This window comes from Zonotrichia leucophrys, chromosome 4 (genome assembly GCF_028769735.1).
Source record: "Zonotrichia leucophrys gambelii isolate GWCS_2022_RI chromosome 4, RI_Zleu_2.0, whole genome shotgun sequence".
Lineage (NCBI taxonomy): Eukaryota > Metazoa > Chordata > Aves > Passeriformes > Passerellidae > Zonotrichia > Zonotrichia leucophrys.
In genome coordinates, this window is record NC_088173.1 from 27425264 (window position 1) to 27440269 (window position 15006).

General features: G+C 39.7%; 1 protein-coding gene across 4 annotated transcripts in view; it reads left to right on the forward strand.

The window, feature by feature from the left end:
• NPNT (nephronectin) overlaps positions 1–15006 on the forward strand; it is a 50027-nt gene that overhangs the window by 5856 nt on the left and 29165 nt on the right. For 2 of the 4 annotated variants that reach the window (XM_064710922.1, XM_064710920.1), the window contains 2 exons: positions 3834–3884; positions 12155–12247. In XM_064710922.1, the coding sequence (XP_064566992.1) occupies positions 3834–3884; positions 12155–12247 (144 nt within the window). The remainder of the gene's footprint in view (positions 1–3833; positions 3885–12154; positions 12248–15006) is intronic. The other 2 variants (XM_064710923.1, XM_064710921.1) reach the window with 1 other exon arrangement.

Genomic DNA, 15006 nt, shown 5'->3' on the forward strand with positions numbered 1-15006 from the left:
TACCCAATTGAGATCCATGTTGAGGCAGCTAAATGCATTTTGAGATTGATAAAAATATGTGCGTGTTTTCAAAGGGTCTGAACAAATGTAACTCAAATTCATTGGCATTTCTTAGTCCTTGTAAATTGAAAGTCCATCCATGCTTGTTTAGTGGCTTAGATTTAGAACTGTGCATATCTTCCATCATTAACATAACTAAGTAGCTTTTCTTAGATTTTGATTTGGTATTTAAAAGATTAGTTAATTCAACCTGGTGTATTGAAAGGCTAATTTGTAAGCAACAGAAATTATGTTTAAACACCAACTATTGGTGCTCCCATGAACTGCCCTTGTCATTGTTAGGGTTGAATTTTTACACTGAGGAACTCACTGCATCAGTGCTCTGAAGTTAGATCTTAAATATCCCACTTGAAATTAGTCCAAAATCCCATGTTGTTGCCCAGCCTGCAGGATTTAGTTGCACTTTAATTAGCAGGAGTGGGAGTAATAGCTGTAAGTGGGAATAATCACACAAAAGCCTACCTCTCTGAAAGATGGTATGTTGATAAAGTACCTGATGAAATATGTGTAAAAATAGGGTTGTTGTTGTCTTGCTTTATGTCTTACTGTTGTGCACACAGCTGAGCTATAACCCAGAGTAAAAGTGAGGTAGAAAAGAGTTGTTTCTCAATTTCTTTTCTCAGAGCAAGGGATGTGACTTCCTGTGACACAGTATTTTTGCTGAAAGCAGGTATCAGTACTGCATTTTTAATTCCTAAATGCTTTTGCATTGTAAGGCAACAGCATCTGTGGTACTGAATGTGTTGTCCTAACCCAGAGCCCATTCAAGGGGTTTTAAAGAACACTGGGACAACCAAGTCAGGTCACAGGTCCTTGCACACATCTTGCAGAAATGCAAAAAATAATTCCTTGTGGGTATTTTTGCCACTCATCTATCTAGGTTCTCTCAAAACTGTTCTTAAAACTAATGGTCTGTCTGCCTCTTTTTTAGCTGGCTTACAAATATCTCTGTAGTTCTTTCAGAAGCTATAAGGATAATTTCTGTCTCTATGTGTGTCTTTCATGAACAAAATATACCTGCTTTCAACCTGGCTGTGTGTCTGTAGTTGATTTGTACACCAGTTATATGTAGTCAAGGTACACTACAGATGTGAAGATTGTTTCAGAATTTTAGCTGCAGTTTAACAGCAAAAAACTGGAAAGAGATAACATTTTAACATAGATTTTAAAAGTTCAGAATTTTTAGAAGAAAAGCAATATGAAGTGGCTTGGATTCTCATTCTGCATTACAGTTTGGACAACTCCTTTGCTGGAGCTGATGGCAAAAATGGTTCCTTTTGCTGTGTTAATATAGATAGATACAGAAGAGAAGACCACATCTGCAGCTTCTATAAACAAATGCAGATCTACTGTCAGACCCTCTGCTGACTGGAGTCTATGTGACTGTTTGAGTCAGCAGATTTTGTCTGATGGATGGAAAGTTTGACCAACAGAAGATGTTTAACAGAAATTAAATTTAACTGAATGTGGGTTTGGTAAGCAGTGATATTTGATGACTTCACCCATTTCTATGTGTAATTCTCCTTAAACAGTAAGAAAATCCATGCAGTCTGTCTCCAGAAGGGGTGGTGAAGATGAGTGTGCTCTTTCAGAGAGCCCATTGGTTGTGACTCCATCAGTTATCTCCTCATGCTGAGGTTTGAGTGTTTTTTACCTGGGAAGCAAACCCAGAGTAGGTCAAGAAAGTAGTTTTCCACCACAATTGGCTTCAAGGCCTAGGGACAGAACAGTCAAGGATGTATAAAGTCAAACCATCAGTTTACACCTCCCCTTAGGTTAGCAGCATTAAAAAAGTGTTAATTGAAGGGTGTCAGGCTGGCATTTAGATTTGGCCAAACCTGGTAGAAAGCATATGATTTCAGGAAGTTCTAAAGAGCACTTGCAAGAGAGAGGAGCTTGTACAAGTTGATGTATAGCAGATGCAGGCATAGCTGAGTGCTTTGCTGGGAACTGTGCATGCTGCTGCCTTCTCACAACCCTTGGGAAGGCTCCTGCAGTGTCTGTGCTGCTGCTGCTGCTGTCCTGATGAGCTCAAAGGCTGTGTACCTGTTCTGTGCAATCTCTTACAGGGCTGTGAGGTGGTGGGAGGGGGAGGAAGCAGTGTCTGTGCTCTCATTGATGCCTACAAGGAGATTTTGTATTGGTAAAAGTGAAGTTGAAGATGATTTACCCATATAAATCTTCCAACACATCAATGGGAGAAGAGGCCATGGGCAGCTTAGGATTTCTGTTTCCTGCATGTAGCATTGCTTTCAGTGGAAATGGCAATTCTGTATAGTCTAAGATGCACAAAATAAAACCATGATTTTGTCAATAATGACCTGTGAAAATAAGGGTTTCTAGGAGACTGATCCACTAAAAGAAACATCCCTAAAGTCAGTAAGAGTTTTGCTACTGAATTTGGGGTTGCAAGATCACAGTCTGAAATGCATTGTGTTGGCAGTGTTTAATAAATACTGATATGGAGCATGTCTCCTTCCTATAAAATGACTGATATTTGTGTGCATCCCTGGTACTTTTCAAAGAAAAGGCATTTTATACAGAATTGCAATACTGCTTTACACTGCTATTCAAGAATAAAAATGAGGTTTTGCTATTTTTATTCAATTTTTTTTCTCAGTTTAGATCCTTTATGCCTTTAAAGCATGACTTGACTGTGTTAAAGATACAGTATCCTTTTCCATTTCCTTACTGCATTCCTCATGCACTTCATATGTAGATTAGTAGTTTTGCAGCCTGCTTTTTTCTAAGGAAATGTCATCAGTAATCAGTTTGACAATTGCAACTGTAGTACATTCATAATTGCATCTTCTCTGAAAGCCCAGCAACAGCCTGAGCAGCTTCCTTTCACTGTAACCAAGGCTAAGGGACTTCCTAGTTAAAACCAATTTAAACAAGTATAAGTTGCAATCATAGAAAAGCCTGAAGTGTTGGTCACACACTACTTAAAATACAAAGAGCTGCTGTTGCTCAAGTCCCAGCCTGCTATCACAAGGCTGTGTAGCCCAACAAGCCATGCTGCTAACATTAAATTTATCGGCAAATAAATTGATTTCAAATAGCCTGAAACATATATCTGTGTTTTCATCTTATTTAAATTTTGTAGCGTATCTTGTTTCATGTGCTAGCAAGAGCTGAAAAGGTTTCTTTTAAAGTAAATATTACTTTTAATTTAGATGACATTACATTTTTAAATGTTATAAAAATGACCAGTAAATTTGTGTGCCAACATGTTTATTGGTTGCAGATGTTCAGATACATATAAATGGGTGTAATTTTAGTTGCTCTCAAATTAGCATCCAGATGCTAGGCCTTTGTGTTTGAGCTGTGGAGACAGTGTTAAATTAAAAAGATATACTCACACTTAAATGAAAGGATACTGTGTCTTTAAGAAAAGCATTTGTGCTCTGTTGATGGAAATGTTGAACCTGAACCATGAAACGTGAGAATTTTTACAACTACTTACTGTATGAAGTTTGACAAAGTGTAGTTCCTTAGTTGATTGAATAAGAATAGCATCACATCATTATATTTAATTACTCTTATGTATCAGAATGTGTTTGTTAAATCTCATAAAGAGATACTGATGTAAGGTATTTCCATTTTTAAATGTGTACTAGAATTTTTTTTATTTCAGAAAAGCTCTGAATGTTGAATGTATGTAATTCTCCAGGAATGTAACAAGTTGATAAAAACCACAGCCAAGTCCATCCTCCTTACAGTGAAAAAAAAAAAAAAAAAGCTGGAATTTCTCTTTTGGATTTGTTTTGCAGCGTTCTACGTCTTAAGGCAGAGAATAGCCAGCCTAAGGTGCCAGCCCAAAGGTTAGCTGAACATATTTCTTGAAATAATTTTGGCAAATTTATGACTTGGAGTTATGGCCTTGAAGTCATAAGTTTACATGAAAATTTTAATATGTGACAAGAAGGTAATTTTTTGTTGTTTTTCATTTTTAAGCATTTGATTTGGGGAAGATGAGGAGGGAAAGAAATTAACAGGGCTATTTTATCCTAGACACCTGTACAATGATTATACTTATTTTCTAAAATATGACACTTTTTCCCTTTTCACTCCTTTATTTTACCCTCAAGCCCTGTGCAGTATTTTTCCATTTCTGCAAGTTGTTTGTACTACCAGCAATGCATTTACAAGCTGTCAGACCTAGGAGGCCTAATTTGCTTTCATGGCATTGAATCATGTGCAGTGAGAGGCTATTTTGGAATGGCTGAGGCACTTACTGCCCCCCACTGCCTGCTTTGCACTTCCAGTACAGGTTCTCCTTCCCAGAACATGGAAACTTGACAGCCCTTGGTCTCCAGCAGTGTAGAACCTGGCAAAATGAAATCAACATAGTTTGCTTTGGTACCCAGGGCTGTAGTCTGTTGCTGCTTAGGAACTGATGCACCTTGTTTGTTCCTGACTCACTGGGGAGGTTCCAGAGGACTGGAAGCTGGCCAATGTGACCAGTTCACAAAAAGGGTGGGAAGGAGGATGCTGGTAATCACAGGCCTGTCAGCCTGACCTCAGTACCTGGTAAGGTTGTGGAACAGTTTATACTGAGTGTCATCACACAGCTTTTACAGGCTGGCCAAGGTGTCAGACCCAGCCAGCAGGGCTTTAGGAGGGGTAGGTTGTGTTTGACCAACCTGGTCTCCTCGTATGAGCAGGTGACCCTCCTGGTGGATGCAGGAAAGGCTGTGGATGTTCTCTGTTTGGACTTCAGCAGGGCCTTTGGCACTGTCTCCCACAGCACACTCTGGAAAAGCTGCAGCCCCTGGCTTGGACAGGAGCACTCTTTGCTGGTTCAGAACTGGCTGGATGGCCAGGCCAGAGAGTGGTGGGGAATGGTGCTGCATCCAGCGGGGGGCCTGTCACCAGTGGTGTCCTTCAGGGATCTGTGCTTAGGCCAGTTCTGTTCAATGTTTTTATTGATGGCATGGATTGAGTCTTTTATTAGTAAATTTGGGTCTGACACCAAGCTGGGAGCATGTGTTGATCTGTTGGAAGGTAGGAGGGCTCTGCAGAGAGACCTGGAAAGTTGGATGGATGGGTGGAATCCAGTGGGATGAAGTTTAACATGTCCAAGTGCTGAGTCCTGCATTTTGGCCACAACAACCCCCTGCAGCGTTATAGGCTGGGGATGGTGTGGCTGGACAGTGCCAGGCAGAAAGGGACCTGGGGGTGCTGGTTGGCACCAGCTGGACATGAGCCAGCAGTGTCCTGGTGGCCAGGGAGGCCAAGGGCATCCTGGGCTGAGTCAGGGACAGTGTGGCCAGCAGGAGCAGGGAGGTCACTCTGCCCCTGTGCTGGGCACTGGTGAGGCCACACCTCGAGTGCTGTGTCCGGTTCTGGCCCCTCAGTTTGGGAAGGACATTGAGACTCTGGAGCACGTCCAGAGGAGGCAAGGAGGCTGGAGAGGGGCTTGGAGCACAGACCCTGTGAGGAACGACTGAGGGAGCTGGGGGTGTTTAGCCTGGAGAAAAGGAGACTCAGAGGTGACCTTGTCACTCTCTGCAGCTCCCTGAGAGGTGGCTGTGTCAGGTGGGGTTGGTCTCTTTCTCCAGGCAGCGCTGACAGAACGAGAGGACACAGCCTTAAGCTGTGCCAAGGGAAATATAGGTTGGATATTAGGAGAAAGTTTTCACAGAAGGAGTGATAAAGTACTGGAGTGGTCTGCTTGGGGAAGTGGTAGAGTCACCATCCCTGGATGTGTTTAACAAGAGACTGGATGTGGCACTCAGTGCCATGGTTTAGTTGAGGTGTTGGGGCAGGGGTTGGACTCCATGATATTGAAGATGTCTTCCAGCCTAGAGATTCTGTGATTCTTTTTGCACTCCCTGTGGGAGAGGCACGAGTCTCAGACAGGAAGGACCAAAGCAATCAGCCATTCATCTCTGTGAAATCAGTGTTGTTACTGTGATACAAAAGTTACACTGCTGAAGCAGGATGTTTTATATTCGAATAAACAAAATATCAGTAGGACCCAGTTGGTCTTCTGTCACCACACAGAGACACTCATGCTATCCCATTTCTACCTGTTGGAATTCTGTGAACACATAGAAAAATTCAGGCAACAAACAGACATTTGAGATGATAAGCACCATTCTTCAGGCAGTTTTAGTGAACCACTTGAAATGCAAACACGAAGCTTTACAAAGCATGAAATATTTCTCGCTTTTCTAATTTTGCGTGTGTTAGATCAGATTTCTGCTGATTTTTAAGAAAGAGTATTTAAGTGTATAAGCATTAGATTAACTTCTGCTGACCTCATTAAATCCTATTGATTTTAGTGTTACCCATGCTAAAGTTATGCATGCTGTGTAGTGCTGTTCTGAATATCAAGGCATTCATAAGCCAGAGTCTGGATTTGTCTGTGTGGTTTAGAAACACATTTGGCAGCAGTCATAGCCGAGGCAAGAATTCACTGCAGTGAATGGCCTGCATTGGTTGCAGTTTGTCAAGTTAATGTGCTGTTACCAGAATCAAAAGTGCAAACTGAGTAACTGATTTACTCGGGTAAGTGTTAGAGTTGTGCATGAAAAATAAGGAGCCACTTACTTAATGGAATGTATGTTTCAGATAAAAATTGGAACATTTTGACAGCGTGAATGTCACAAATAAGGGCAAATAATTTCTGGAAAAATATTCAGGCATTAGATACTACCATTTTGTCTGATGTTATTGTCAGTTTCTAGTTACAGAAGCTGGTCAAGGACATTTATTTTCTTCCCCCCAAAAAATAGATTAAGAAGTGTTGTGCAGATGAAATGATCTGAAAATTAATACCCAGTTGTCCTAGTCAGGCTTATTAATCTCTGCAGAGATATATTCTGTGACTATTAATTCCCTTACTTGGTAAGCAAGTACTTTTTCAGAAGCAATTCCCTAATGTGAGTTATGGGTATGATGTCTTTTTACCAACTTCTAGTAACTTTGAGGTGGGATAAGCTTTATGCATTCTCTTACAGTTGTGAGTAATTGAAGTATACAGTTGAACAAAAAAGAAATATGCAGCTCTGAAAGATCTACAATGATTTATTTTATAAATTAGCTCATACCTTTGGGATCCTAGATCAAAATTACTGTGAATAAGGTAGTTTCATTTTCCTGAGCATGTTTATTTGATTGCATAATTTATAAAGAATTGCAGAAAGTAAACAGACAGAGATGTGAGCTGCAGCTGACTCTGAGAGAGAGAAGTATTATGGAGCTTGGTGTGGTGGTCTGTGAGCATCACAGGAGGAAGGCACCCAGGTTCGGGTGGAGGAGACAGCCTAGAGGAAAGCTTCTTTCACCTACATGCAGGTCTTGTTAGAAAGCTGGCACTGTGGAGAATGTAAGAAACGATCCGAAGGTGGGAAATGTGTTCTGCAATCAGCAGTGTAAGAGGATCCAATGAAGTCTTGTGAAGCTGAATACACTGTGTAATCATTTCTGGGCTGCTGCACAAATTACTTGCTGTGCCTGGGCAAATTGAATTTTAAGGAGCTGGGATCTTGAGTCAGAATAAATAGGAGGCTGTATGTTACTTAGGGAGAGAGGGCAGAGACGAGGCCATTCGGGCAGATGGTTAGCATGGTTTGTTTCAGATGCAGGTATTTCTGTGCATAATTTAAGGCTTCAGAGAGATGAAAAAGAAGTTCAGAAATTGGGAGGCAAAGCAGAGAAAAAGAATGTAAGAGTCATACCCGATGCTGTTTTAATGAAAAACATAGCTAGGAGTGTTGGAAGACCGAAGGGAATTTTAATTGCTAGGAATAATCCATTAAGAAAGCTGAGGGATTTCCATTGCTGGGCACAAATGGAGAGGAGTTAGTCAGGTAGGAAGCAGGCAGTGCAATCTTCTGGTTAGGACTTCACCAAACAGTGTTTGCTAGTCAATAAAGAGATCATTAATGTTAAAATTCTAGAAGAGAAGGAATAGAGGGGACAGCATGTGGTAGTCACCCATGCCCTCAAAAGTGGGCAGCTTATGTGGGGGATCTGACAGAGTCTGAGGTGCACTTCCAAAGCAGTTGTGACGGAACTGTGTGCATTGAGAAAACACAGATCAAATCAAAACATCCCTCAGCATTACAGACCCATAATGAAATTGTTGAATGTGTTTTTCATTTGTTGTATTTGTGCAACAATTAAAAATAATCATTCAGAATGGTTGAGTAATGCTTGGATAACACCTACAGCAAGCAGTGGCTCAGAAGATTGGTGGCTTCTGGCTTTTTCACAAGCATTATGCATGCTAGCAGCATGTGCACTTCACCAGAAATTCTTTCTTCCACTCTCCCACACTTGAGAAAAAGAAAAAATCAAACAACCCATCATAAACCCAAACCACCCATTCACATTTCAATTCCTCGTGTTATTTTTACAGGAAGTTTAATTTGTCCTGAAGTTTAAGTGAGACTTAAAATGTGGTGTTTGTCACCTTATTTTTGGGGGGAAAAGGTAGTTCTTGCCATCTTTGAAAAGAGGTACTCAGATTTATGGCCAAATAAAAGGCCCTAGGATACCTCCTTGAAGTTAATGGGAACTGAGGGTAAATCTTCACATCTGACCCAAGAAAAAAGCGTTGAAAATTGTCCAACTGAAGTGAATAATCATGAGACCAGAGGTTTTTTTTTTTTTCTGATTACCTCTTGAATGAATTGGTCAATAAAGTGAAAAGGAAAGTTTAGTTATAGTTTATTATGTGTCACAGATAAAAAAGCAAGACTTGACTAAAGATGAAAATTGCTGTGCTTAGGATTTTTTTTTCTGTCCATGTCAATCCACATTCCTACCCAATGGGAGTTCAGCTTAACAGCTTTCAGAGAGTAATCCTTGGATGTGGTAGGTCTGCTTTGATACTGGTTCAACAGCAAATTAGCAGTCTCATTTTGAGCGGCACTTGTCTATGCCAGTATAATTTTAACTTTTGTTTACAAAAGTTACTAGTATAAAGAGTAGAAAGGTTTTACTGAGTTTTGGCAGTCCTTTTCAGACCCCTCTGGATTTCACTGCCCAATGTTCATAAGAGAGTGACTTTCTCAACTTGGAGTAATCCTTCTGTCTATGTTTCCTTCTTTCCTAGTAGGGAAGCAAGTGTTACATAACAGGCTGAAATCCAGGGACATGGGTTATTTCAGTCATTGTAAATGTGGTTCACTTGGAAGGAAATGATGGTTTATTGGTTGTGAAGAATTCTTAAATTCTCAAGAGGCAAAAAGTAGTAATTGTGAGACTTTTTTTCTCCATTACTTGTGAGTCTACTTGTTCTCAAAAAAAATGCAGAAACTCCATTTGTCTGTGTGTGAATGGAGTGACTGAAGTATTCTGTTCTGTTGTATCTGGAGCTTTGCAGGAAAACAAGAAGAGTGGAGAAATAAAGGACCCAGTCACATCAGCACATGTAGTGTATGCTCTGACTCATGCCAAACAGCTGAAATAATTGTCTGCTATTAAAAGAAATGCTGAAAGTCTGGCTTAAGCTTATTTTTGTACCTGCATCTGGTTGTTGCCAGTGTTCAAATAGAGCTCAGTGAGTGGATTTACTGCCTTGTATGGGCAGCTTCTCCTTTGAATAAGGATTTTCATACTGGAGATGGCAGGGCTGGAGCTGACCCACCCCTCTGGGCCTGGTCATTCTGGTAGGGCTCAGCAGGGACCCCAGCTGGGCATGCAGACTTGGCTGAACCATCTGATTGTTTATTCCTGAGCACCCTGCAAAGCCCTGATAAAGTTAATTGGAAGATGCACAAGTTTTATCCTGTGGGTGGCTTGATTCCTCGTAGGAAATGCCATCAGATTTATCTGTGGTGTTGGCTGAGCTGCAGATGTTGTTAAGCCTACTGCAAAGCATTTTTTTCCTGTATATAGAAATTCTTCAGTTTTAATATTGTATTGAATTTCAGCTGTGTCTAAATAAGATTTGTCATGCTGAAGTAGCCCAAGTTCATAGAATGTCCTCTAATAAACAGGTTTTCCTCAAGAACTCTGTTTGGCAGCAAACAAAGGTTTCCAAATACCCATTTAATGTGCAAAACCCCCAGTGTTTTATGATGACTGACTTTATGGACAGTGGTTTGCTAGTCATTTGAAAGCTTTCCTTGAAATAATAGAGATCTTTATCTTCAAGTATGAGATTTTTTTTCTCTATCTGAGCTGCTATAATGTACAATCTCTGCAATTGAGGGAGGGACCAAGGCATAAAAAATTCAGCTAAAACTAAAGTTGCCACAGGTTCTTCTAACAGTTACTGAACAGTTACACTTTACACAAAGTGATCCCATGGTACTTCTTGTTTCTTAAAAAGAACTGATGTAAATAAGTGTATCCCACTTTGCAATACGGATCTTTAAAGTGCCGTTGAAAATTCAAGCAAGTTTCCAAAGCATATTTATAGTAATTTCTTTTTCTCTACTGTAGTTTAAATGACAACTTTTGTTTTCCCCTGGTTGCTTTGAAGTCATTAAGTTGTCTTCATAGTTCTCAGTTTGCCACCATCACTTCTGATTAGACCTGGGTCTGTGATGCCAGGAAGACAAAAATCTCAGCATTTAAATGAACTCTTAACAAAGGAGATCCTTTTTTCCTGTTTATGCCTGTAGTGATTAAAAAAGCAGTGAGTGTTTCCCAGTACAATGTTCTAGAAGGGTCTCATGGTGGATCAGATGCTCTTCAGTCAGACCTGTCCATTAGCCAAGGACAGACTTCCTGAAATAGTCCTTACTTTTAGTAGTCTATACCCTTTTAGTAGTCTGAGCAGCTCCTTTCCCTTACACTTCCATTGAGAGGTGTTTCTAAATATGAATCTCATTTCTTTGTTTCCAGACACTGTTTGTTGGGGGAAAAAAATTAACAAAGATCTTGCATTTCTGTTGCCCTTTAAGATACTTCTTAACAGTTGTGTGGAAAGAGACTTCACCGTCATACTAGGAAGATCCATCCGGAGCAGAGCTGTAGATTTAAAATAAGGTTTTATGGTCTCAGGATATATCCCTAATTATATATGTATATACTACACTTAACAAAAAACATGCCTGATAATAATGGGAGTCCTGAAGCAGTCCTAAATAAAGGCAGTTCTAAAACTGGAGCAAGCTCCTCCTATGCTAACAGTTACTTCTCTGGATATATTTGTGGGAATTTCTAGTTCTGGATGCTTTGAATCTTATGGAGATTTTCAGAACATCAGAGAAGTACTTGGATGGTTCTTCCACAACCAAACCAAATATCTTGGGATTTTTTTTTAAATTTTTGTTTAATTTATCCATGTTGAACAGCTTGGCTAGAAGGCAAATTACATTTTTTGAGTGCATTCTGGGAGATTTCTGTTAAATTATGTCCTTGATACATCCAGTTTTATGATACAGCCCGTTGTTGTCAGATTAATATTGCATCTGGATCTGGTTAGTTACTTGCAAATTCCAAATTATACTGTTACTTTATAAAATGAAGCTTAAGCTGAGGTAAACAGATAAATCCTGGTTACAGGGTCTTCAAGTTATGCCACCATCTGATTTCTGCCTATTTTGTGTCTGTCTTGCTTTAGCAGAGAGCTCAGCAGGATTGTGTATCTGCATTTTGTCAGATGACAAACAGCAATGATAAACAGCATCTTAGAGCATAGTAAATACTGCATTTTCCCAGTAGGTTTAAAAAGTAGGTTTAATAATAGGAAAACATTTCTAATACAAAAGACTTAAAAATGCTGTTTAAAATTTTAATCTGTCAAATATTTTTCAGTTACACAAGAAAATGTTCCTGTTGGCTAATCCTACATCAGCAAAAATATATTTGTGCATGAAATCTTACATTTCTTCAACAACAATGCTTTTGTTATTTGTTTTTGAAGTTTTGGAAGTCTGTTTTATGAATTTTTTGTCATATTGAGAGAGGTGCCAAAAATGCCTTTCTATTATTTCTTGGAGTTCTGTATTTATTTTCTGAATGTAACATAGACAGTACTTCTATTTGTTAGGTAGTTGCTGTTTATTTCAAAGTAATTTGAAATAATTCAAATATTCAAATTATCGAAATATTCAATAGTTTCAAAGACATTTCACTGTCAGCTGTGGCTGGAGTGGAAAGATAATGAGTATTCCTCTGTTTGCAGCTATATGCCAGCCAGGGTGCAAACATGGTGAATGCATTGGGCCAAACAAGTGTAAGTGCCACCCAGGATACACCGGAAAAACCTGCAACCAAGGTAAGAAAGAATTTATTTTTGAAATCATGGAAGTGTTGCTCATCTCTGTACCCACCCCCACCAATGCTGTGTGTGTCCCCTGTGTTTACAGAGTAATGAACTCATATACCAGGTCTGTTACTGCTGCAGCAAGTCTGATATTTGGGCTGACTTTTGTAGAGAGATTGACATCTGCAGTGGGATGACACAGGGGAAAAGTTGCTTTCATTCGGAAGAAATAATTGAGATTAATATATAGGATGCAGTTACCTGCTCTCCTTAATCAGAAGGAAATTATTTAAACCTCATCGTCAGGATTGTTGCTTTTTATAAAGTCACAATTTTCAGATTTGAATAGTGAAATAATATTTGTTTCATTAAAACCCTCATAATTAATGCATTCTCATTTTATTGTTCCTAATCTTGAACTAACAAGGTTGCATTAAACCATTAAAGGGTTGGTGTAAGGATGAAGTGTCTCTTACTGGATTATTAAATTTCATTGTTTGGATTTTTTTTCTCAAAAGTTATGTCCAAAGTGTGTAATGGTATAAAGATCATAGAATATAAACAATTAGAGAATTGTAATATGTGATTTTTAGACTTTGATGGTTAAGACATGTTCACACACAAATATATCTCATTTATGTCTCTTGCAGTTGTCTCAGCCTGCAGGAAAATCTGTGCATTTTCTGAGTGCAGAGGAAAGTGTGGTAGAAAAGTGTGATATTTAGAATGATTTTCTTCTTTAAGGATGTATTCTGACATTGCTAAATTTCTTATGAAATTTTGATTTTTAAACTAGGTCATTTTCTTTAAAAATAGATATATATATATTCAGATTTACTAATCCTTCTCAAACTGATGTGAAGATATGTGTTGTGTTTTTCAGTTTTCTCAAAAGTTTCCATCATCTCTCATATTATCCTGTCTTTTTTTCCCCCTTACTCTGGGCTGACATTTTAAAGGATGTGTTGTTTTGATTTTATTCTACACATTTTCATCAATCCAAAGCCATTTTAGAAAACAGTGCAGTGAACTAACAGTTAGATGTGTGTGACACAGTTTTTATAGGTAGTAAATAGTTTAACAATATTGAAAGAATGCTTTGCAAATTGCTGGAGGCTTCAGTCTTGAACTAAACTATTTACTTGCCGCTAAATGCTTAGGAAGGAAAAATGTGATGGGTTATCAAAGGAAGCACTTTGGGGAATGTTGATGAAATATTCTTGCATGGTGCTGGTGACAAAGCTTCCCTGGCAGATGTAGACGAGGTTTCTGAGATGCCAGCGGAGTGTGGTGCCCCAAATGTGCACCAGTTCAGGTGGCTGCTGCTGCTCTACTGCATGGTGGGGCCCTGGAGCTGCTCCTGGGGTGATGGTCTGCATTCTTGCTGGGTGCTGATTCAGTGTTTGCATGAGACTTTAAAGTGTGCGGTGAATGCAGAGTCTGCTTTTGCTGGCAGGAGATTCAAATGGCACAGGATAAATGTCACCTGTTTTGTTATAACACAACACCTTAATACAGCCCCTGCCCTGTTCAGCCTGCGGCCCATTTTCTCAATCCCGTTCTAGAATAGTAACAGGAGTAACAACGTTGGCAGAGGAGATGTTGGAGTTCCCTGCAGAGATGGAAGTGTTTCTAGCATGTGTGAATGGTTCTGAGCTGTAAAGTATGCTCATGTTCTTAGTGAAAGGCGTTCTTTGAGTACAAGCTCTCATAAACAGGCTTTACATCTCTTCTGTTTGTGTGCCCCATGGATCAGGCTGTGTTCCTGGGACTGATCCAGGAGATCAGCCAGCCTCACAGCAGAGCTGTTCAGCTCTGACTGTGTGATGATGCTGGATGCTTGTCCTTTTCCAGTGGTGCTGCAGCTGCTGTGACAATCCTTACCTCACTTTAGATCACTCTGAATTTAAGACTACCTGATAGTTTTTTAATTACTTTGCTATCCTCAGCAATCAAATTGCAGTGACTGCACAAGAGCTAACCATGTGTTCTCCTTACAGCAGTCATATCTCCTGAATAGCTTTAGTGTTTCCCTTCTGGCTTTTTGATCCCAGCTTTACAGCTGTAAGCAGTGAAGAAACAAACAGAGCCACTTGAGAGAAAATGCCCTCTGCCACCTCTCTTAATTGATAGTGATAACAACAGAACTCATACTTTCCAAATGTGTTCATCAGAAACACTTTTCTGGTAGCTGCTCTTGAAGAAAATACAGATAATATTCAGTAAGACAAACACAAACAGTTGTAACTTTTGCTAGCAATCTAAAGCACATACAGGTTAACTTTCTTTGGCTGGGAAAGGTTGTCTTTATCAAAAAAAATCTAAGGCTGCTTTTCTGTAACTTTCAGTTCTCTTACCTTGTTTGTTCTAGGAAAATGATGCAAAGTTCATTGCTTGAAATTCTTGTCAGCACTTGATATGTATGTATATTTATTAAGTGAAGAAATGCATATTGGCATGCTTTTATTATGCCTTCTCCCTATCCTGTGAAGATGTGCAGCTGTACACAAGTCTGCTTGGTCAGAGCAGGGAAGCTCCTGTGTTCCACCCTCGTGCTGCAGGAAATGTAGCAGTGAGGGGTGAGGTGCTCCTGTGTTTCAGGTGTTGTGCCCCTCCTCTCTGCACGGCTTCAAACAGGAGTGCAATTTCCTGCAAAAGGAGTGGAGGCTGATGCACCCATCAATGGCTGGGATGTGAAAGCTGAACCTGCAGTGCCCTTAGCAGGCAGAACAAATAATTGATTGTATTTCCTTGGTGCTGTTGTGTGTATT